Genomic DNA, 23,511 nt, shown 5'->3' with positions numbered 1-23,511 from the left:
GCACCCTGCTAGCCCCCTCCCCCCGCTCACCCACTCCCCTGCACTCTGCTCACCCCCTGCCCCTGTTCACCCCTCCTCCCCCCGCTCACCCCCCTCCCCTGCACCCTGCTCGCCCCCCCTCCCCCCGCTCACCCCCCTCCCCTGCACCCTGCTCACCCCCCTCCCCCCGCTCACCCACTCCCCCCGCTCACCCACTCCCCTGCACTCTGCTCGCCCCCTCCCCCTCCCCCTGTTCACCCCTCCTCCCCCCGCTCACCCCCCTCCCCTGCACCCTGCTCGCCCCCCCTCCCCCCGCTCACTCCCCTCCCCTGCACCCTGCTCCCCCCCTCCCCCCGCTCACTCCCCTCCCCTGCACCCTGCTCGCCCCCCCTCCCCCCGCTCACCCTCCTCCCCTGCACCCTGCTCGCCCCCTCCCCCCGCTCACCCTCCTCCCCTGCACCCTGCTCGCCCCCTCCCCCCGCTCACCCTCCTCCCCTGCACCCTGCTCGCCCCCTCCCCCCGCTCACCCTCCTCCCCTGCACCCTGCTCGCCCCCTCCCCCCGCTCACCCTCCTCCCCTGCACTCTGCTCGCCCCTCCCCCTCCCCCTGTTCACCCCTCCTCCCCCCGCTCACTCCCCTCCCCTGCACCCTGCTCGCCCCCCCTCCCCCCGCCTCCCCTGCACCCTGCTCGCCCCCTCCCCCCACTCACCCTCCTCCCCTGCACCCTGCTCGCCCCCTCCCCCCGCTCACCCTCCTCCCCTGCACCCTGCTCGCCCCCTCCCCCCGCTCACCCACTCCCCTGCACCCTGCTCGCCCCCTCCCCCCGCTCACCCACTCCCCTGCACCCTGCTCACCCCCTCCCTTGCACCCTGCTCGCCCCCTCCCCCCACTCACACCCCTCCCCTGCACCCTGCTCGCCCCCTCACCCCGCTCCCCCTCCTCCCCTGCACCCTGCTCGCCCCCTCACCCCGCTCACCCTCCTCCCCTGCACTCTGCTCGCCCCTCCCCCTCCCCCTCCCCCCGCTCACTCCCCTCCCCTGCACCCTGCTCTCCCCCCCTCCCCCCGCTCACTCCCCTCCCCTGCACCCTGCTCGCCCCCCTCCCCCCGCTCACTCCCCTCCTCTGCACCCTGCTCAGAGCAGCTGGGTGAACAGCACCCCCGGGCAAGATGCTGGTGCTGGGGGGAGCTCATCCCCCCTCCCCCAGCGCATGGCACCCACCTGGGATTGGTACGAGAGCCACAGCCACAAAATCCCCCCTACCCCGGCCGATGTGACTGGGCTGCCAGTGCGCCCCCCTCCTGAGGGGCAGAGCCCCCCATGGGGACCCGCCTGCGTCATGCCGGCTTGGGGACTGCAGCGCACTCTGTTGTGGGTCTTGGGAGGGGGGTTGGGTCACAGAGGCTGGGTCTGTGGGGGAGTGGGAAGGTCCCTGGAGCTGGGCTGGTCTAGAGGGGTCAGGGCCCCAGGGCTGACGGCTGAGCCCCAAGGGCTGGGTTGGGTCTCAGGGGATCAGGGCCCTGGGGCTGGGCTGGGCTGAGGGGTCAGGGCCCTGGGGTTGCGGGCTGGGCCCCAGGGGCAGTGGATCAGGGCCCCAGGGCTGAGGGCTGGGCTATAGGGGTTGGGCCGGGTCTTGGGGGATCAGGTCCCTGGAGCTGGGCTGGGCCCCAGGGGCAGTCGATCAGGGCCCCAGGGCTGAGAGTTGGGCTGGGGGGTCAGAGCCCCGGGGCTGAGGACTGGGCTCTAGGGGTTGGGCTGGGTCTTGGGGATCAGGTCCCTGGAGCTGGGCTGGGCTGGGGGGTCAGGGCCCGGGAGCTGCGGGCTGGGCCCCAGGGGCAGTCGATCAGGGCCCCAGGGCTGAGAGTTGGGCTGGGGGGTCAGGGCCCCGGGGCTGAGGGCCGGGCCCCAGGGGCAGTGGATCAGGGCCCCAGGGCTGAGAGTTGGGCTGGGGGGTCAGGGCCCCGGGGCTGAGGGCCGGGCCCCAGGGGCAGTGGATCAGGGCCCCAGGGCTGAGAGTTGGGCTGGGGGGTCAGGGCCCGGGAGCTGGGCTGGGCTGGGGGGTCAGGGCCCGGGAGCTGCGGGCTGGGCCCCAGGGGCAGTCGATCAGGGCCCCAGGGCTGAGAGTTGGGCTGGGGGGTCAGGGCCCCGGGGCTGAGGGCCGGGCCCCAGGGGCAGTGGATCAGGGCCCCAGAGCTGAGAGTTGGGCTGGGGGGTCAGGGCCCGGGAGCTGCGGGCTGGGCCCCAGGGGCAGTCGATCAGGGCCCCAGGGCTGAGAGTTGGGCTGGGGGGTCAGGACCCCGGGGCTGAGGGCCGGGCCCCAGGGGCAGTGGATCAGGGCCCCAGGGCTGAGAGTTGGGCTGGGGGATCAGGTCCCTGGAGCTGGGCTGGGCTGGGGGGTCAGGGCCCGGGAGCTGCGGGCTGGGCCCCAGGGGCAGTCGATCAGGGCCCCAGGGCTGAGAGTTGGGCTGGGGGGTCAGGGCCCCGGGGCTGAGGGCCGGGCCCCAGGGGCAGTGGATCAGGGCCCCAGAGCTGAGAGTTGGGCTGGGGGGTCAGGGCCCGGGAGCTGCGGGCTGGGCCCCAGGGGCAGTCGATCAGGGCCCCAGGGCTGAGAGTTGGGCTGGGGGATCAGGTCCCTGGAGCTGGGCTGGGCTGGGGGGTCAGGGCCCGGGAGCTGCGGGCTGGGCCCCAGGGGCAGTCGATCAGGGCCCCAGGGCTGAGAGTTGGGCTGGGGGGTCAGGGCCCCGGGGCTGAGGGCCGGGCCCCAGGGGCAGTGGATCAGGGCCCCAGAGCTGAGAGTTGGGCTGGGGGGTCAGGGCCCGGGAGCTGCGGGCTGGGCCCCAGGGGCAGTCGATCAGGGCCCCAGGGCTGAGAGTTGGGCTGGGGGGTCAGGGCCCGGGAGCTGCGGGCTGGGCCACAGGGGCAGTGGATCAGGGCCCCAGGGCTGAGAGTTGGGCTGGGGGATCAGGTCCCTGGAGCTGGGCTGGGCTGGGGGGTCAGGGCCCTGGAGCTGCGGGCTGGGCCCCAGGGGCAGTCGATCAGGGCCCCAGGGCTGAGAGTTGGGCTGGGGGGTCAGGGCCCCGGGGCTGAGGCTGGGCCCCGGGGGTATCAAGTCCCTGGAGCAGGGCCCCGTGGCCCCGTGACTCACCCTGCACAGTCACCGTGGCCAGCGTCCGGTCATCCTTGGACTCACAGGAGTACTCGCCGGCATCCTCAGGCCCCACATTGCTCAGCGCCAGGGACCGCTCCCGCCCCTCTGCCTTGATCTCCCACCTGCCGCTGGGCTCCAGTTCCTGCCCATCCTTCAGCCACACCACCTGCCCCTTGGCTTTGCACAGCTCGCACCACAGCAGCACCGTCTCGCCCACGTGCGCCTGCACGTCCGACAAGCCTCGCACAAATTTCACCAGCAGCTCTGGGGACACGAACGGAGGCCGGTCGGTATCTGTGCCCCTGATGGGGGTCCCACCCTGCCTCCAGCACCACTGGATCCCCACGGCCATGGGGGGCCCTGTCCTGCCCTCGCTGCTGCCAGATCCCCTGCTGCAGATGGTCAGCGTCTGCCCTGGTTTGCCCTGGGGCTGCAGGGCTGCCGGCTGGGACCCCCCCCCCCCCGGTGCTGCCCCCTCACCTTTCACGCTCACTTCAAACTGCATCTGGTCATGGTGGGAGAGGCAGGTGTAGAGGCCGGCGTCGTCCTTGCCCACGTTGCTCAGCACCAGGCTGTGCACCCGGCCCTCTCGCCGCAGCTCGCAGCGCTGCCCTGCTGCCAGGGGCTGCTGGGGCCCCCTCCAGCTCACTCCAGCCTGCTCCTTGGAGACGATGGCTGAGAGCACGGCACTGCCCCCCTCCAGCACCAGCACCTTCTCCGGCTTCTCCTGCTTGTTCACAAACACCACTGGAGCCTCTGGGGAGAGAACCATGAGCAGGCGAGCTGGGCGCAGGCAGGAGTCGGGTAGGAGCCGGGCAGGGAGCTGGGTGCTGGCAGGAGCCAGACAGGGAGCTGGGTGCTGGGCAGGAGCCGGGCAGGGAGCTGGGTGCTGGCCAGGAGCCGGGCAGGGAACTGGGCAGGGGGCTGGGCACTGGCAGGGAGCCACATGCTGGGCAGGAGCCAGGCAGGGAGCTGGGCAGGAAGCTGGGCGCTGGGCAGGAGCTGGGCAGGGGGCTGGGCAGGGGGCTGGGCAGGGAGCTGGGCGCTGGGCAGGAGCCGGGCAGGGGACTGGGCAGGAGCCGGGCAGGGAGCTGAGCAGGGAGCTGGGCACTGGCATGGAGCTGGGCAGGGGGCTTGGCGCTGGCAGGAGCCGGGCAAAGAGCCAGGCAGGGAGCCGGACAGGGGGCTGGGCACTGGTCAGGGAGCCGCGTGCTGGGCAGGAGCTGGGCAGGGAGCTGGGCAGGAGCCGGGCAGGGAGCCGGGCAGTCAATGACATTCCCCACCGCCTGGCCCACCTCCCACGCGCAGGGTGAAGTGCACCTCGTCGTCCCCAGTGTCACAGCTGAAGGTGCCGCTGTCGCCCAGCTCCGTCTGCTTGATGGTGAGGCTGTGCGAGGGCCCCTGGGTGCCCAGGAGGAGCCGCGCCCCCGAACGCAGCGCCCGCTTGTTCTTCAGCCATTGGACAGGAGCCTGTTCCTGGGAGAGCCGGGCAACCAGCGTGACACTCTCCCCTTCCAGGACCTCCACGGGCATCTCGGCCTCCTCCTTATTCACCACGCGAACGGGGGGGGCTGGAGCCAGAGGGGAAAGGAAGTGACCAGGCAGCCCTGGGGCAGCTTTTCCGGGGCGCTGTGGGGTGCAGGCTGGGACAGGGTGAACAGGACACCCTGTGGGGCTGGCCTGAGCCACTCGCCTGAGCCCCGCTCCACGCTGCTCCCCGAGCCCTCCCGCCCTCCCCCCACCCGTGCGGGGCGGCATCGCCGCTCGCCCTCCTGCACACCCCACTGTTCTGACAGAAGTGGGCATGTGTCCCACTGATCAAGTCAGCAAAGCAAACAGCACAAATGCCCACTTCTGCCGGGACGGCCTGGGCAGGGATTAGAAAGGGGGCTGTCCCGGCCAAAATGGGATGTACGGGCAACCTATGCTGGGAGCACTGCATGGGGCGGGGAGGGGCTCCCGGCTGCTCCGGTCCCAGCCTGTCCCAGCAGGGGGCGCTGTGGGGAGCGGGGTAGGGGTCACTGGCTGTGTGTGGGGGGTGGTTCCTGGCTACCCCAGCCCGGCCTCTCCCAGCAGGGGGCGCTGTGGGGAGCGGGGTAGGGGTCACTGGCTGTGTGTGTGTGTGTGGGGGGGTTCCTGGCTACCCCAGCCCGGCCTCCCCCAGCAGGGGGCGCTGTGGGGAACGGGGTAGTGGTCACTGGGTGGGGGAGTGGTTCTTGGCTACTCCATCCCAGCCTGTCCCAGCAGGGGGCGCTGCGGGGAGCGGGGTAGGGGTCACTGGCTTTGGGGGGGGGTTCCTGGCTACCCCAGCCCGGCCTCTCCCAGCAGGGGGTGCTGTGGGGAGCGGGGTAGGGGGTCACTGGCTGTGTGTGGGGGGGGGTTCCTGGCTACCCCAGCCTGGCCTCTCCCAGCAGGGGGTGCTGTGGGGAGCGGGGTAGGGGTCACTGGCTTTGGGGGGGGGTTCCTGGCTACCCCAGCCCGGCCTCTCCCAGCAGGGGGTGCTGTGGGGAGCGGGGTAGGGGTCACTGGCTGTGTGTGGGGGGGGGTTCCTGGCTACCCCAGCCCGGCCTCTCCCAGCAGGGGGCGCTGTGGGGAGCGGGGTCGGGGTCACTGGCTGTGTGGGGGGGGGGTTCCTGGCTACCCCAGCCCGGCCTCTCCCAGCAGGGGGCGCTGTGGGGAGCGGGGTCGGGGTCACTGGCTGTGTGTGGGGGGGGGTTCCTGGCTACCCCAGCCCGGCCTCCCCCAGCAGGGGGCGCTGTGGGGAGCGGGGTCGGGGTCACTGGCTGTGGGGAGCAGGAAGGAGCACTGGGCAGGGAGGGAGCTCCGAGCTACCCCAGTGACAGCCGCAGTGTCTGCACTGGTCCTGCTGGTGACGCAGGGCAGGAGGCTGGGAATCCTCCATCCAGGCGTGTCTAACAACTGTGGGCCCTGCAGGCTGGGCAGCAAGTGCTGAGGAGGAGGCCAGAGGCCTGGGCTGGGCATGGCAAGGCAGCAGGGCGCATCCAGCCGAGCCAGCACCTCTCACTCCTCGTCTCTCCCGTGCGCCCGCTGGCAGGGCTCAGCCTCCATCAGAGGCCAGGACAGCGTCTGCAGCCCCAGCCCTGCCTCAGGGAGCGGGGCCACCTCCCTTTACCCCAGCTGAAAAATGCCCAGCTCAGCCCCTGGCAGCAGCAGGTGAGGTGCCTGGGAGCTGGCCAAGGTGAAATGTAACCAGCCCCCGTAAGGCTCCTGCTGCTCCATGGGTGCCACCTTGCTCCTCTGGCGGCTGGGAGCAAGCGGCTGGGACCTGTGCATGGCTCCCGCAAACCCTGAACCGGTTCCCCCCCACCATGGGCCAATCCCCAGAGCCCCCCTTCCATTTGTATGGGGAGCCTCCAAATCAACATCGAGGGGGGGACATTTGCCATGGAGCCAGGCCTCCCAGCCCAAACTCCAGGCACAGGACAAGACACAGGCACAGGCAGCATGTGCTCTGGAAGGGGGAGTCCAGAGAACAGAGGGTCGGTCCTGTGTAAAGAGGCCTTTCATTCAGGAGGCACAGAGAGGCATCCCTCACCCAGCACTGATATGCAGCCACCTCTGGATTGGGATGCAGCAGCTGCTCAGCAACAACACCAGAGTTTAGGACCAGAAGTGCTGAAGGATCCTGCATCCAGCAAAGTTTGGGGGGGGGGGGGCACGATGGATTCTCTGGAAACGGAATCTGGCGAGGACACTAGGGAGAGAGCTCTGGGATCACAAGTAGCCAGAGCCACCATCCCAATCCCTGCACTGGCTGCCAAGAGAGAGCACCCTCACTGAACCTCACCCCACTACCTGCAGCACGGGGGCAGTCCCAGGGAGAGCTGACAGGCCCCCAGCCTGGCTGGGAGGGACAGCGTTCCTGCTCTGCTCCGCGTCCGCCCAGCCCACCTAGCTGGCATGTACAATGGCCCCTGCCGGCTCACCTGCCACCTCCACGGTCGTCACCATTTGGTCACCAACAGCGTCACAAACATAGGAGCCAGAGTCGCTGGGCCGGGCCCCGAGGATGGTCAGCTGCCTGAGAGCTCCCCGGTCCTCAATCCGGACCCGTTCGCTGGCCACCAGCTCCTGGCCATCCCTGAGCCAGCGGACGGCAGCGCTGGGCCGAGACACCTCGCAGGCCACCACCAAGTCATCGCCGGCCGCCAGGCACTGCTGCTCCCGGACCCCCTTGCTCCTCACAATGCACACAGGGGGCTCTGGGGAGTCAGAGAGAGGCAGCGTCACTGCATGGGGCAGAGGCCAGGCTCGGGGCCAGGTGTGCCTCACACCCCACAGAGTATGGCATGCAGCAGCCAGAGTGACTCACTGCGTGCATGCTGGACAGGCTGCACACGGACAGCGTGCCAGACGGCCGGACAGACAGCACTGCCTGTGACGAACTGGGACTGTTCTTACTGGGGGCTGTGAATGCTGAGTTGGGGGTGTTGGCCTGGGAGGACGGTCTGCATTGGGGGATGGGAGACTGGCCTGAGGGAGGAGACCTGAGCATGTGAGAACCCAAGAAGGGGTTAGAGGCCAGGTGACACCTCTGCCAGGGGAAGCTGAACAAAGGCTGAGTGAGAGGCTGGGGGGAGTTTTTCAGCTTGGAAGCTGGCTGGGAAATGGAGGGGAGTCCCCACGGGGCTGGGGCCTCCCTGGGCCCCCAGATGGACCTAACTAAAGGAGGTTCTGTTGTCTGTACCAGCAAGACCTGTTTTGGACTGTGTTCCTGTCGTCTAAATAAACCTCTGTGTCACTGGCTGGCTGAGAGTCATGTCTGACTGCGAAGTGCGGTGGGGGGCAGGACCCTGTGCCCCCCCCCAGGACCCCGCCTGGGCGGACTCGCTGGGGGAAGTGCCCGGAGGGGCAGAGGAGGCTGAATGCTCCAAGGAGAGACCCAGGAGGTGAAGCCGTGGGAGCTTCTTGCCCTGCAGACAGGCTGCTCCGAGGGAGAGGAGGCTCCCCAGGGTCCTGCCTGGCTTGGTGGGGAGCAGTTCCAGAGCAGCGCCCGGGGACTCCGTGACAGCTTGTACCAACAGACGTACCGGCTCTGCTCCAGAGAGGCCGACTGACACAAACAGGCAGACTATACGCTAGACAGGTGGCTGACAGACAGAAGTAACAGCCACAAACTCCAGGCAGGCCACGGAGAGACCTTGGCCAAGTACCAGCCAGCGGGGAGGCACACCCCCTGCCTCAGCTGAGCTCCCCCCCTCCACTCCAGATCCCAGCCGGGCCTGAGACAGCAGGATGGGGTCAGAACCCCGCTCTGGCACCTTATAGACTAACTGACATATTGGAGCATGAGCTTTCGTGGGTGAATACCCACTTCGTCAGATGCATGTAGTGGAAATTTCCAGGGGCAGGTATATATATGCAAGCGAGAAGCAGGCTAGATGTAACCCCCCTGCAACATTCCCAGGTCAAATCCGCCCCGCTCCCTGTTGCGTCACAGCAAGCCCCAGACCCTGCTCCCCAGCGGGAGCTCGAGAGCTGTATTAAAATGTCGTATGGGCCATAGTTTGCTAGGGTGATGAGATGTCCTGATTTTATAGGGTCAGTCCCGATTTTTGGGTCTTTTTCTTATATAGGCTCCTACTACCCCCCCACCTCCTGCCCCGATTTTTCCCATTTACTGTCTGGTCACCCTATAGTTTGCCCACCCCTGCACTAGGGCTAGGATGGGACACATGGGCTGACAGCCCTTTCAGAGCTATTGCCGTTCGTGTAACGGGATGTTCCCAGGACACATGAGAACACTACTGCTCTCTGAATCCCACTGACCTCTTGGCCTCAAGGATACCATGTGGCAGGGAGTTCCACAGGTTACATGTGTAGTGTCTAAAATACAACAGCATGTCCTGCTGCTGCTATTAAATACACAGCCTTCCCATTTCACTGAGCACCCCGTGGTCTGCTGTTAAAGGAGGGGCAACCAGCCCCCTCTCTGTGCCGCTCCTGGAGACACACCTCGTCAGCCTGTGGCATGGGGCTCCTCTGAACCGACCGGCCTCAGCCTCTGCAGTCTCTTTATACGGACGCTCGCCCAGGCCCCTTCCCCCACCAGACCCTTTCTGAAGCTGGGAGACCAGAGCCCGGCGCTGCACCTCAGGCTCAGCCTCCCAGTGCGGTCGCAGCAGACGCTGTCCATGCGCTCTCCAGCCCTGCGCGGCCGCAGCTGGGGTTACTCTTCGCCCATGGCCGCGCATCCAGCGGGGTGCATGGGGCTGCCCAGGGCTCTCCCCGAGGGGTCCCAGGGAGTTCAGAGCCCAGGGCAGAGCCTGAGGGTCCAGATTACTCCTTCCAGTGGGGGCGCCCTACATTGCCCACACTGTACGTCACCTGTCCCCACTGCAGCCCTCTCCCCCGCCTGGCTGGGCCCTCTGCCCCCTCCCTCGCCTGCCTGGGCCCTCTGCCCCCGCCCCCCGCCTGCCTGGCTGGGCCCTCTGCCCCCCCCACCTGGCTGGACCCTCGGCCCCCCCCCCCCCCGCCTGCCTGCCTGGCTGGGCCCTCTGCCCCCCCCCCCACCTGGCTGGACCCTCTGCCCCCCCCCCGCCTGCCTGCCTGGGCCCTCTGCCCCCCCCCACCTGGCTGGACCCTCTGCCCCCCCCCCCGCCTGCCTGGCTGGGCCCTCTGCCCCCTCCCTCGCCTGCCTGGGCCCTCTGCCCCCGCCCCCCGCCTGCCTGCCTGAGCCCTCTGCCCCCCCTCCCGCCTGCCTGGCTGGGCCCTCTGCCCCCTCCCTCGCCTGCCTGGGCCCTCTGCCCCCCCCCCCCCCCCGCCTGCCTGCCTGGGCCCTCCGCCCCCGCCCCCCCGCCTGGCTGGGCCCTCTGCCCCCCCCCCGCCTGCCTGGCTGGGCCCTCTGTCCCCCCCCATCACAGACCCCCATTAGCCCACTGAGTAAGGCTCCTCACACCCTCATTCTGTGGGGCCCGGCAGCAAAGGGCCCGTCCCTCCAGAGGGGCCGCCCGGCTCCTGCACTGCTCCCCAATGCCAGGCAGGGCCCTCGCCCACCCGCCGGACAGGAGGTCAGCGGCAGCGGCAGCTCAGCTGTACCTTCCACGGCGACACAGAAGATGAGGCTGTCGTCATGGCTGTCACACAGATACTCCCCCGCATCCCTGCTCTCCGTGCCCAGAACGACCAGTGCGCGCCGCGCCCCGTCTTCCTCCAGACGCACGCGCCCCATGTCCTGCAACTTCTCACCATCCTTGTACCACTTCACCTCTCCGTGAGCATGGGAGAGCATCACCTCCAGCACCAGGTCCTCCGTGGCCAGGCAGCGGCGGCGGGTCTGCAGCTCACTCCGCCCCAGGATCGTCACGGGAGGGTCTGGCAGAACCAAGACAAACAGCAGCTACGATTAACCAGCCTATGGAACTCCCTGCCACCGGGTTTCACTGCGCCCAGGAACGCAGCAGGCATCAGAAGGATTCAATATTTGCATGGACAACAGTGACAAGAGCCCCCATGACACTGCGCTACATACGAGGGCGCTGACCCCCCCTGTGCCAGTGTTGGGGATAGGAAGGTGATTCCCCTGGGCCCAGCCCTCATTGCAGGGCGGTTGTACCTTCCCCGGAAGTGCCTGGGGCTGGTCGCTGTCAGAGACGGGCACCAGACTAGACCTGGGAACTCGGACACAGGCCCAGGACTCGGCCTGCTCTGAGTGGGTGGGCAGGCTAGCGCAGGCCCCCCAGGACCAGGATGGGCCCAACTGGGCCCTGAGCATCCTGCCTACGATTAACCTGTTTCATGTCACACCCCTCGATTTCCTGTTGGGAAGAGACAACCAGTGCAGCTGCTAGGGCTCTGGGGCCTGCAGGGACTGCCAAGGAGACAGAAACGGGCACAGACCGCTTGGGAAACTCAGGCCGGCGAGCTGGGCCTGCTGCGCCCACGTGGGAATTGTCGATACTATTTTTATCAAGTCTGTGCCTGCCTCAGTGTCACGGAGTGTGGGGGAGTCCGGCCCTGCACCCCTCTTCCTGGGCTCACAGTGACTCTCAGCCAGCGAGTAAAACAGAAGGTTTATTGAACAACAGGAACACAGGATACAGCCCAGCTTGGGTTCAGAGCCAGGACCCCTCAATCTGGCCTTTCTGGGGGGTTCAGGGTGCTTGGATCCCAGCCTAGGATCCCCTGAAACCCACCTCCCAGCTCCCAACCGAAGACTGATTCCACTTCCCCCCTCCCTTTGTCTAGCCACAGCCAGAGGTGAGACCTCCCCTCCCCCAGGCCAGGCTCATGTTACAGCTGCATATCTGTCTCTGCCTACCAAGCACACAGACAGTCCCTGCTCTCACCTATCAACCACACAGACAGTCCCTATTCCATCACACCTCTCCCCCCTCCGAGACTGAACTGAGCGGGGTCACTCTGCCCAGTGACCTGGGGAAGTTCAGGGCCCCCTCTCCGGGACAGCGCATCCGCTATCAGGTTGGCGCTTCCCTTCACGTGGACCACGTCCATGTCATAGTCCTGCAGGAGCAGGCTCCACCTCAGGAGCTTGGCGTTGGCTCCTTTCATCTGGTGCAGCCAGGTCAGGGGAGAGTGGTCGGTGTACACGGTGAAGTGGCGCCCAAAGAGATATGGCTCCAGTTTCTTCAGGGCCCACACCATGGCCAGGCATTCCTTCTCGATGACCGCGTAGTTCTGCTCCCGGGGTAGCAACTTCTTGCTCAGGTACACGATGGGGTGTCTCTCCCCCTTTTCATCCTCCTGCATCAACACCGCCCCCAGGCCCATGTCGGAGGCGTCGGTAAACACCATAAAGGGCTTGTCAAAGTTTGGGTTTGCCAGAACTGGGCCTTTGAGCAGAGCCTCCTTCAGTGCCTGGAGAGCCTCCTGGCACTGCTCGGTCCAGACCACCTTGTCTGGCTTCCCCTTCTTGCACAGCTCAGTGATGGGGCAGCTATGGCACTAAAGTGGGGCACGAACCTCCGATAGTACCCCGCCATCCCAATAAAGGCCTGGACCTGCTTTTTGGTCTGGGGAGCGGGCCAGTCTCTGATCGCCTCCACCTTGGCTGGTTCCGGCTTTAGGCAGCCGCTCCCCACCCGATGGCCCAGGTAAGATACTTCAGCCATCCCCACCTTGCACTTCTCAGCCTTTACGGTTAACCCCGCCTCCCGGAGTCGGTCCAGCACTTGTCTAACCTGGAGCACGTGGTCCTCCCAGGTCTGGCTGAAGACGCAGATGTCATCAATATACGCCACAGCAAAACTCTCCATCCCCCTCAGTAGCTGATCCACCAGGCGCTGGAAGGTGGCCGGCGCTCCCTTGAGGCCAAAGGGCAGGGTCAGAAACTCATAGAGCCCCAGGGGAGTGATGAAGGCCGATTTCAGCCTGGCATCTGCGTCCAGCGGCACTTGCCAGTAGCCCTTTGTAAGATCCATGGTGGTGAGGTACCGAGCACCTCCTAGCTTGTCTAGGAGCTCATCAGGCCTTGGCATGGGGTAGGCATCAGATACGGTGATGGCATTAAGCTTTCGATAGTCCACGCAGAACCGGATCGACCCGTCCTTCTTGGGGACCAGCACCACTGGGGAGGCCCAGGGGCTGGCGGACGGCTGGATCACCCCTAAAGCCAGCATGTCCCTGACCTCCCTTTCCAGGTCCTGGGCAGTCTTCCCGGTAACCCGAAAAGGGGAGCATCGTATCGGGGTGTGTGCCCCAGTCTCCACCCGGTGGACAGTCAAATTAGTGCGCCCAGGCTGGTTGGAAAACAACGGTCGGTACAGTTGCAGCACCCCTCTGATCTCAGCATGCTGAGCCGGGGTCAGCTGATCTGAGAGGGGAATCGCCTCCAGGGGGAAACCAGCCTTTGTCCCTGGGAATAGATCCACTAGAGGGTCATCCCCCGGCTCCTCCCAGTGGCCACACACGGCCAACACCATATTCCCCCGGTCATAATATGGCTTCATCATATTCACATGGTACACCCGGCGGTGGTGCGCCCGATTAGACAGCTCCACCACATAGTTTACCTCATTTAGCTGCTTGACAACCTTGAAGGGCCCTTCCCAGGCAGCCTGGAGTTTGTTTTTCCTCACGGGGATGAGAACCATCACTTGGTCCCCGGTGGCGAAGGCGCGGGCCCGCGCCGTGCGGTCGTACCAGACCTTCTGCTTCCTCTGGGCGCGGGCCAGATTCTCCCTGGCCAGGCCCATGAGCTCGGTAAGTCTTTCCCGGAAGGTCAGGACATACTCCACCACCGACTCGCCATCGGGAGCGGCCTTCCCCTCCCATTCGTCTCTCAGCAGGTCCAGGGGCCCCCTTACCCGCCTTCCATATAACAGTTCGAAAGGCGAAAACCCAGTAGACTCCTGGGGTACCTCCCTGTACGCAAACAGCAGGTGAGGTAAGTACTTGTCCCAGTCCTGTGGGTGCTGGTGCATGAATGTTTTTAGCATCATCTTTAGCGTCCCGTTGAACCTCTCCACCAGCCCGTTGGTCTGGGGGTGGTACGCTGAGGCCCAGCTGGGTCGGACCCCACATTTCTCCCACAGGGACTGGAGCAGGTCCGACATGAAGTTGGACCCCTGGTCCGTTAAGACTTCCTGGGGAAACCCCACCCAGCTGAAAATAGTCATCAGCGCATCCGCCACGGTGGCTGCTTCGGTAGAGGACAAGGCCACCGCCTCGGGGTATCGAGTGGCGAAATCTACCACCACCAAGATGTATTTCTTTCCTGACCGGGTCGCCTTGCTGAGAGGCCCCACCATGTCCATGGCCACCTTCTGGAAAGGCTCTTCTATGATGGGCAAAGGCCTCAGAGCTGCTTTCCCCTTGTCCCGGGCCTTCCCCACCCGCTGGCAGGGGTCACAGGATTGGCAGTACTGCCGGACATGGGTAAAGACCCCAGGCCAGTAAAAGTTCTGTAGCAGCCTCTGCCTGGTGCGCCGGATTCCCTGGTGCCCTGCGAGGGGGATGTCATGGGCCAGGTACAGCAGCTTGTGGCGAAACTTCTGAGGAACCACCAGCTGCCTCCTAATCCCCCACGACTCCACCTCCCCGGGGGGAGCCCATTCCCGGTACAGGAACCCCTTCTCCCACAGGAACCTCTCCTCATGGTCTGCGCTGCATTGAGGTCAGCCCGGTCCCTGGGCTTCTGCAAGGAGGGATCCTTCTGCACCTCGGCCTGGAACTCAGCAGCTGGGACAGGGATGGGGCCCTGCTCTCTCTCACCGGCTGGGTCTGAGGCCGCAGCCTCTCTGGGTCGTGTCTCTGGGCATTCCCTCCCCACCAGGCACTCGGGCAGAGTACTTTCCCCGTTGTCAGGGTGCAGAGCCCTGCGCCGACTCTGACTACGGGTCACAATCAGGGTACCCCGGGTATTGCCGGGCCAGGTCTCGAGGTCCCCCCCCATTAGCACCTCTGTGGGCAAATGGGAGTGCACTCCCACATCCTTGGGGCCCTCCTTGTCCCCCCACTTCAGGTGCACCCTCGCCACGGGCACCTTCAATGGGGTCCCGCTCACGCCCATCAGGGACAGGTAGGTATCCGGCACCATCCGATTTAGGCCCACCACCTCGGGCCGGGCCCGCGTCACCTCTGCGCCTGTGTCCCAGTACCCAGTGACCTTCTTCCCATCCACCTCCAGGGGAACCAGGCACTGTTTCCGGAGGGGCAGCCCCATGGCCACCCTGTAGCAGCCCCTTGGGACCGGAGCATCCAGCCCCCCAGAGGCGCTGACCGGGGGCCCTCCTCCCTCCTCCCCAGGTGGAACGCGGCCAGCCCCCCTCTCTTGGGCATGTTGCCCCTCCTCCGATTGGGTCTGTACCCAGTCAACCCTCGGCGGGTTGGGTCTGCTCGGTCTGTCTCTGAGCTTGGGGCACTGGGCCCGTATGTGGCCTTGTTGGCCACAGTGAAAACAGCCCATGTCTCGTGGGTCCCCTCGAGGGGGTCGGGTGGATCTGACGCTGGACGTTCCCCTTTGGTGGGGGTTCTCCATAGGGCCCCGCTGGGACGTCCCGTGGTGACTCTCTCTCTGCGTTGAGGCAGACCTGCCCCCTCGAGACTCCTCCCTGCCATCCCCTGCCCGACTGTCCACATATTGGTCGGCCAGCTGGCCGGCATGCTGCGGGTTCTCCGGCTTCTGGTCCATCAACCATCGCTTCAGGTCGGATGGGCACTGCGCATACAGGTGCTCCAGTACGAATAGGTCAAGCAGGTCCTCTCTGGTTTGGGCCCCGGCTGTCCACTTGCGGGCATACCCCTGCGCCCGGTTGACCAGTTGCAGGTAGGTGCCCTCCCGGGTCTTACGTTGACTCCGGAACCTCTTCCGGTACATCTCCGGGGTCAGCCCAAACTCGCGGAGCAGGGCCTCTTTGAACAGGTTGTAGTCCCGCGCCTCCGCCCCTCTCATTCGGCTGTACACCTCCACGGCGGTGGAGTCCAGTAAGGGGGTGAGGCGCCGGATCCTGTCTGCAGGGTCAACCTGGTGCAGCTCGCAGGCGTTCTCAAAGGCCGTCAGGAAGGTGTCTATGTCCTCCCCCTCCTTACGCGGGGCCAGGAAGTTCGTATCGAAGCTCTTTGTAGGCTTGGGCCCCCCCTCACTCACCGCAGCCGGGGCCTCCCTGTTGTTCAGTTGGGCCATGGCCAGCTCATGTCTGCGCTGCTCCTCCTTCTCTCTCGCCTCGTATTCGCGTTGCTTCTCCTTCTCCTCCAGCTCACGCTGGCTTTGTCTTTCCTCATATGCCCTCAGCTCCTTACGCTCCTCCATCTCCATCCGTTTGATCTCTCTCTCCAAGTCCAGCCGCCTGAGTTCCACGGAGGCCGAGCATCGCCGGGACGATCCCCTGCCGGCCGGGGGGGTCACGGTGCCCTCGGTAGCTGGGCTCCTCCTCCCCCTCCCCCTAGGCCTAGGGGTGGGGGGTCTCGAGGAGCCCTCAGCAGCCGGCTGACCACTCCCAGCAGGGACAGACACTGGTGCCTGCGCTGCATCTGCCGGGCTGCTTCCCTCAGAGACCGGGTCCGGTTCATTGACTCGATCTCTCTCCTCCAGCTGGGCAATCAACTGGGCCTTGGTGAGCTTCCCATAGTGCAGCCCCCTCTGCTTACATTGCTCCACCAGGTCACACTTGCGCTGCTGGGCATACATCTTCCTGCTGGCCGCTCGCAGGCCGGGGTGCTCGCCGCTCCCCACGGGTTCCAGGGGGACCCCTAGTGTGCCAGTCCTTGAGGTCTCCCCCTCTCTGCCAGGGTCGAGCTGCAGACTCCTCCGCCCCTGGGATCGCTCGCTGTGATCCCCCGGGGGACCCTGTTACTGCAAAGTCCTTCTCTCTGGCCACACTCGCCCAGGGGTGAATCGCCCCTTCGTTTTACTGCTCCCCAGTCACTTACTGCAGGAAGCGCCGTCCGCGGGGTGCAGTCGATCCCACCGCTGCCACCAGTTGTCACGGAGTGTGGGGGAGTCCGGCCCTGCACCCCTCTTCCTGGGCTCACAGTGACTCTCAGCCAGCGAGTAAAACAGAAGGTTTATTGAACAACAGGAACACAGGATACAGCCCAGCTTGGGTTCAGAGCCAGGACCCCTCAATCTGGCCTTTCTGGGGGGTTCAGGGTGCTTGGATCCCAGCCTAGGATCCCCTGAAACCCACCTCCCAGCTCCCAACCGAAGACTGATTCCACTTCCCCCCTCCCTTTGTCTAGCTACAGCCAGAGGTGAGACCTCCCCTCCCCCAGGCCAGGCTCATGTTACAGCTGCATACCTGTCTCTGCCTACCAAGCACACAGACAGTCCCTGCTCTCACCTATCAACCACACAGACAGTCCCTATTCCATCACACTCAGTTTCCCCTATATACTGTATTGTTACCTATTGGGAGCAGGGGAAGAGACAGATGTGACGGGCTCCCAGATGTCTGGGGCCTCAAGTCCCATATCAGTGGAGCTCTGAGAAGACAGTGGCAAATCCCACTGCCCAGACACGGATGCCCAGCAACCAGCGCCCCAGAGAGATCTGCACCCCCACCCCTGGGCAGGGGGCTGAGCTGCACCCCCGCTGGGCTCGGGAACAAAGGGCTGGGGGTGAGGGGTTGTGTTGGCTGCAGGAAGCAGTGGGAGGTAATTGCGGAGGCTGACTGAGGAGGTCAGTCGGCGTGACAGAGGGACAGGGCTTTGGGCTCTGGGCTCCCCAAGGGCTCCCAGGGCTGGGCCAGGTGACTAATCACCCGCCTGTCAGCCTGCGCTGGCTGCGTGTCCCTGCAGACGCTGGCGGAGGGGGCGCTGACCCCTAAGATGGTGTGACAAAGTGGGGTTTTCCTCCTTATTATGTTGTACGTGAGCCTGTGTGAGTCTTACTGTTTTGCATGAATACTCTGTATGCCTCAGTTTCCCGGCTTATTGCACCAATGCCTAGATGGTGGGAATAAGGGTGTGTGACTTTTGCTGAGCCCCTTGGGGACAGGTGAGATGGCTCTGGCTGCCTGCACGTAAGCGATGGACGATGTCCTTCATAATCTGAGACCCAGGAGCGGGTGCAACCGGATGACACTTTGCCTGGGGAGTGAGACAAAGATCGGGAGGGGGGGCAATGGGTGTGTCGGAGGTCGGCTTGCTGGACGCTGGGCAGCCTGCTATGGGTAACTCAGAGAGTAGGGAGTCCAGGGTGTCCAGTCCGGGGCCCCCCAAGATGGACTTGGCTGAAAGTCACTGATTTCTGTGCTAACAAGATCTGTTCTATGCTGTGATCCTGTCGACTAATAACCCGTCTGTTTTACCGGCTGACTGAAAGTCACTGCTGAGTGCGGAGCTGGGGTGCAGGGCCCCTCTGGCTTCCCCAGGGTCCCGTCCAGGCGGACCCACCAAGGGGAAGTGTACGGTGTGAACAGGGATGCTGAATACTCCGAGGTCAGTCCCAGGAAGCTCCTTGCCCTGAGAGGAGTCATGCTACTCAGAGTCCTGCTGGCTTTGTACAGAGCAGCTCCAGAGCATCGGACCTGTGACTCCGCCATAGATGGTACAACTCTCCCTCAGGGTCTGTCTCTGTGGGACTCGCTGCCTGGAGGTGGAGTGAGACCCTTTGGGGGCACGGCCCACTGACGGGGCCTCCCAGAGCCTGTCCCCACATGGGGGACATGACCCCCATCCTATGGGTCCGTGACACCTTCCCCACCCCATTGCTGACCCCCCCACAGACTCACCATGGCTCTCCAAGAGCACCCAGTGGAGCCTATGCCAAGCCACAAGCCCTGAGCCTGAGTGCGCAGACTCAGCAACTGTCCCTGGACAGACTAGCCACTGGAAACAGAGCCCGGTGCATGCGGACTGCCACACAGGCAGCGACAGGCATGCCAAGGCTGCGCTTGGGACTCAGCTCTGGTTCTCAGGGGGCAGCATGAGGCAGGGGGCAACAGACACAGCCTGGGGCAAGAGAGGGTTGTGGGGACATCACTTTATAGCCCAAATCTGGCTGCAAAGGCACCTCCTGCAGTGCCAATGCCCCCACCCAGGGAACTCGCTTCCCCCAGCACTGCCCTGCTGACGGGGGCCAGTCACCAGCCCACCCCCAGGTACTACTCAGGTCTCTGGGCCCTCCCCAGCCTCTCACTCACCACACACTTGGACAGTAAACGTCCTGGTGTCATCAGCCGCATCGCAGACGTACTTCCCAGAATGCTCCACTCCAGCCGCAGGGATGACCAGCCGCCGATGGGCACCCTCCTCCTCCAGGATCAGGCTGCTGCCAGCTTCCAGCCTGGTGCCATCCTTAACCCACTGCACCGGCACGTTCCCGCGTGAGAGCTCACAGGCCAGAGTCACCGTCTCCCCCACGACAGCCTTCAGGGTGGGGGGAGCTCGCCGCGGCTGCAGGATCTTCACCGGGGGCTCTGAAAGGAGAGGGCAGCGCTGGCCCAGGCAGCGAGGGGACAATGCTGCCCCCACCCTGGCCTGCTGGTTTGAATCAATGTCCGGCACGGCCAATTTCTCCTTTCACGCCACGAAAGAGCAATGGTGGGTGTAAGAGCTGCAGGGGGCAGATCACGGGATGGCTCCTGGGGCCTGAGGAGACACAGCACGTATGGCTGTGCCTTGGGGCACGTGTCTGACACGGAGCAGTCATGCCAGCAGATACCCACCACCGGCAAACGTACGGCCCACTCTCCCCAGCCACCATAAGCAGAGCGGGAACCCGGGAGGCACCAAGTGCAGCCGAGGGGGAGACGGACCCGGAGTGGGGGAAGAGCTTTGCTCAGTTTATCGACGACGGTCACAGAGCAGATGTCACAGAGATAAGGAAGCTGTGCCCCACGTTACCTGGCCCCCCACGCTCACCTGACACCCTGATGTCAAAGGAGACGGACTCGTCCCTTGTCTCACAGATGTACTCGCCGGCATCCTCGGCCCGGGCCTGCGGGACAATCAGCCAGCGCTGGGGCCCCTCTGCCCGCAGCAGCAGGTTCTCTGTCTCATCCACCTCCAGCCCGTCCTTGAACCAGCACACCTGGGCGTCTGCTCTAGACAGCTCACACCTCAGCTCCAGGCGCTGCAGCGCCAGAGCCCGCAGCTCCAGGGAGCGCTCCTGGGGGCTCAGGATCCTCACTGGGGGCTCTGTTGGGCACATCGAACGGAAGGGACACGATGGGCTCAGGGATACCCAAGCTCTACCCACTGCAGGGCAGGGGGTCTGTTCTACCCAACCCCAGCCTGCCTACTCCCCTGGACCCCACTCTGCTCTAGCGAGACCCCCGGCCACTGCCCATGTCCATCATGCTCCCCGGTGCTCTGGGGGATCTGGGTGGGTGCTAGGGCTGCAGCCTGATGGTCGTTACGAAAAGTCTCTGCTAGCTTGTGCTACATGCGGGGAAGCAGCTGCCCACGGAGCTCAGGTATCACAGCCTCTGTCAGACCCAGACACCAGTTCTTCCAGGGGCAACGCGGGCTGGCCACTGACAGGGGCATAGGGCTCTCTCCTCAGGGCCAGGGGCCGGGCATGGACAGGGGGGCCGGGCTCTGCCCTCAGCACGGGGGGCCGGGCGCTGACAGGGGTGCAGGGCTCTCCCCTCAGGGCCGGGGCTGGACGCTGACAGGGGGGCCGGGCTCTCCCCTCCGGGCCAGGGGCTCGGTGCTGGTGAGAGCCCGGCCCACCTGTCATCTCCCCCCAGGGGACCAGGGGTGTCACTGACCTGCCAGCTGGAGTAATGGGGGAGCACGGCTCACCCACCCATCAGGGACCAGGGGTGTCACTGACCTGCCAGCTGGGGTAACGGGGGAGCCCTGCTGACCCACCCGCCAGGGACCAAGGGTGTCACTGACCTGCCAGCTGGGGTAACAGGGGAGCCCTGCTGACCCACCCACCAGGGACCAGGGGTGTCACTGACCTGCCAGCTGGGGTATCGGGGGAGCCCTGCTGACCCACCCGCCAGGGACCAGGGGTGTCACTGACCTGCCAGCTAGGGTAACGGGGGAGCCCTGCTGACCCACCTGCCAGGGACCAAGGGTGTCACTGACCTGCCAGCTGGAGTAATGGGGGAGCACGGCTCACCCACCCACCAGGGACCAGGGGTGTCACTGACCTGCCAGCTGGGGTAACAGGGGAGCCCTGCTGACCCACCCGCCAGGGACCAGGGGTGTCACTGACCTGCCAGCTGGGGTAACGGGGGAGCCCTGCTGACCCACCCGCCAGGGACCAGGGGTGTCACTAACCTGCCAGCTGGAGTAATGGGGGAGCACGGCTCACCCACCTACCAGGGACCAGGGGTGTCACTGACCTGCCAGCTGAGGTAACGGGGGAGCCCTGCTGACCCACCCGCCAGGGACCAGGGGTGTCACTGACCTGCCAGCTGGGGTAACGGGGGAGCCCTGCTGACCCACCCGCCAGGGACCAGGGGTGTCACTGACCTGCCAGCTGAGGTAACGGGGGAGCCCTGCTGACCCACCTGCCAGGGACCAGGGGTATCACCGACCTGTCACTGTGATGTTGTAGAAGACGGAGTCGCCGCCCGCGTCGCACACAAACTCCCCCGTGTCCTGCGGACGGGCCGAGGGGATGACGAGCCTGCGATGGGGCCCCTCGCACTCCAGGAGCAGGTGCTCGCCCTCCTCCACCTCCACCCCGTCCTTATACCACTGCACTGGGGGGTCGTCACGGGACAGCTCGCACGCCAGCACCACGCGCTCCGAGGCCAGGTAGGTGTGCGCGGCGTCCTCGTTAGAGCTGACGATCCTCACGGGCGGCTCTAGGCGGGGAGACAGGACGGGCTCAGCAGAGAGGCTGCCGGCTGGGTCTCTCCCAGCCAGCCGCCCCACCTATTCTCCAAGGCAGGATGTCCAGGAAGAGGGTGAGAAAGTGACCCTGGGGGCAGCTGTCTGGGGGAGATGCGGAGCCTAGACTGGCCATCCCTCATCAGGTGGGGATGTGGCTCTTTCTGCGTTAGCTGCAGCCGCAGAGTCACTTGCATTCTCCGTGTCGGGGGGAGCTGCTCTCTCTCTCCCTAGGGCCCAGCTCCCTGCAGTCACCCCTGTGGCAGGGAGAGCCAGGGCTCAGGACTCTGAGGATCTTCATTTACCTTCAAAGCAGAGCTGTGTCCGCAGGGGCTGTCAGGGCAGCAGGCTGGTCCCCCGCTGGCCGCACAGGGACCAGGAGTCGGAGCTCAGGCCCTGCTGGGTCTGACAAGTGCCAGCTCTGATAATGCACGTCGAGCCCAGATGCTTCACTGGCAAGCCCGTGTGCCATGCCTGCTGCCCTACTGGGGTCGACGGCAAAGGCAGCGCTGGATACAGGGTCAGCCCCACAGAGTGACTGGCCAGGCAGCACCTCAGGGCAGAGACCCCGGCTTCCTATCTGAGTGTACGGCACAGCCCCCCAGCGCTGCCTGCGGGCATTAACCCTGCTCCCAGGGAGGGGACCGTCGCCCAGCCCCCAGCTCACCGCTCACGGTCACTGCGAAGCTCAGCGCATCCTCGCCCGCGTCACACGTGTACGTCCCGGAGTCTGAGGGGCGGGCAGAGCGGATAAACAGCCTCCTGGCGCAGCCCTCTGCCTGCAGGGCGACGACGTCCTCCGAGGGCACAGCCTCCCCGTCCTTGAGCCAGCGCACAGGGGCGTCGGGCGTGGAGACCTCGCACTCGAGGAGCAGCGGCAGCCCTGCCAGGAGCTCCTGGAGGCGCCTGGCCTCGGGCACCGGGGCGATGCGCACCTGTGGGGCTGAGAGACCAGGTTCTTTATCACCGTGAGTGCGGCAGCACCCTCAGAGGCAGGGCTATTTCAAAGCCCAGAGGAGGCCGGGGTCCCGGCCCCACGGCGCTCACAGCCTCAGGCCGTAGGAGCACCGCTGGGGGGGTGACATTGCTGCGCACACTAACAGCCCGCAGGCCGCACTCCCAGGCTGGAGGGGACAAGCTGCCGAGGGCTGAGCCCACAGGGCTCCCATAGGCAGCAGTCACAGGGCGAACGGAGGAGAGGAGGTGGTGGGCTGACAGACTGGCTGGAGTCGGGGCAGAAAGCAGGGAACTGGGGAAGGGGCATGTGGGCCGGCCAGGAGGGAGGGTGCAGAGCCGGGCAGGGAGGCCTGGAGGGAGGGGGCTGAAGAGTGAGGAGCAGGGTGACCAGACAGCAAATGTGAAAAATCGGGACGGGGGTCGGGGGTAATAGGAGCCTATATAAGAAAAAGACCCCAAATCGGGACTGTCCCCATTCACCCTAGTGAGGAGATAGGTGAGGAGCCGCCCAGCGTCTGTGTCTAGCAGGGGTTGCAGGGTGTCTGGGAGGCTGCAGAGCAGGAGGGGGGCAGTGGCCGGGGGGGAGCATTCGCCATGTGACCAGAGGATCTTGCCAATTTCTGCCAAGAGAAAGCTGGCGAAATGTGACCTGCCCTTCCCCCTCCCCTCGGCTCGCCTGCCCCTCCCACAACTCTCCCTCCTCCTCCCCAGTCATAGCTCTCCTCTAACCCCTCCACTTGTGCCCAGGACCCCACCCAGTCCCAGCTCCTGGCCTCCCTGAACCCCCCTCCTCCCGCCGCTTCTCACTCTGCTCTGGCTCATCCCCGCACAACACAAAGTGCCAGTCGCTCCCATCTTCAACACCCAGCCTGCCCCACTTGCCTCTCCGACTCTCGCCCCATCTCCCTGCCTCCCCAAGCTCCCTGCACACGCTGGAGTTCCTCTCCTCCTGCTCCGGCCTCGACCCTCCAGCCCAGCTCCCAGCCCCGGCAGGCCACAGAAACTGCCCTCGCCCAAATCTCTAGTGCCCCTTCTAACCCAGGCTCAGGCCCAGCACTCCATCCTCATCCCCCCAGACCTGTCAGCCGCCTTCACACAGCCGGCCATGCTCCTCCTCTTCTGGCCTCTCTGCGTCTCCTCCCCCCCCTCCAACCGCTCCTTTGGAGGAGCCTCCAGACCCAGGCAACAGCCGGGGGTTGCACAGTTCTGAGTCTG

The 23,511-nt window shown here is 65.6% G+C and overlaps 1 protein-coding gene across 1 annotated transcript in view; it reads right to left on the bottom strand.

Moving 5' to 3' along the window:
* OBSL1 (obscurin like cytoskeletal adaptor 1) overlaps window positions 1-23,511 on the bottom strand; it is a 69,721-nt gene that overhangs the window by 13,881 nt on the left and 32,329 nt on the right. Inside the window, exons 11-19 of the mRNA XM_045032795.1 lie at window positions 22,007-22,282; window positions 21,042-21,314; window positions 19,411-19,686; window positions 18,690-18,965; window positions 10,186-10,461; window positions 7,074-7,349; window positions 4,422-4,697; window positions 3,607-3,882; window positions 3,124-3,390 (exon numbers count right to left, since the gene is read on the bottom strand). Of these exons, the coding sequence (XP_044888730.1) occupies window positions 3,124-3,390; window positions 3,607-3,882; window positions 4,422-4,697; window positions 7,074-7,349; window positions 10,186-10,461; window positions 18,690-18,965; window positions 19,411-19,686; window positions 21,042-21,314; window positions 22,007-22,282 (2,472 nt within the window). The remainder of the gene's footprint in view (window positions 1-3,123; window positions 3,391-3,606; window positions 3,883-4,421; window positions 4,698-7,073; window positions 7,350-10,185; window positions 10,462-18,689; window positions 18,966-19,410; window positions 19,687-21,041; window positions 21,315-22,006; window positions 22,283-23,511) is intronic.

This window comes from Mauremys mutica, chromosome 10, assembly GCF_020497125.1.
Source record: "Mauremys mutica isolate MM-2020 ecotype Southern chromosome 10, ASM2049712v1, whole genome shotgun sequence".
Lineage (NCBI taxonomy): Eukaryota > Metazoa > Chordata > Testudines > Geoemydidae > Mauremys > Mauremys mutica.
The sequence above is the reverse complement of the archived record's forward strand: the minus strand, read 5'-3'. Positions and strand labels throughout refer to the sequence as shown.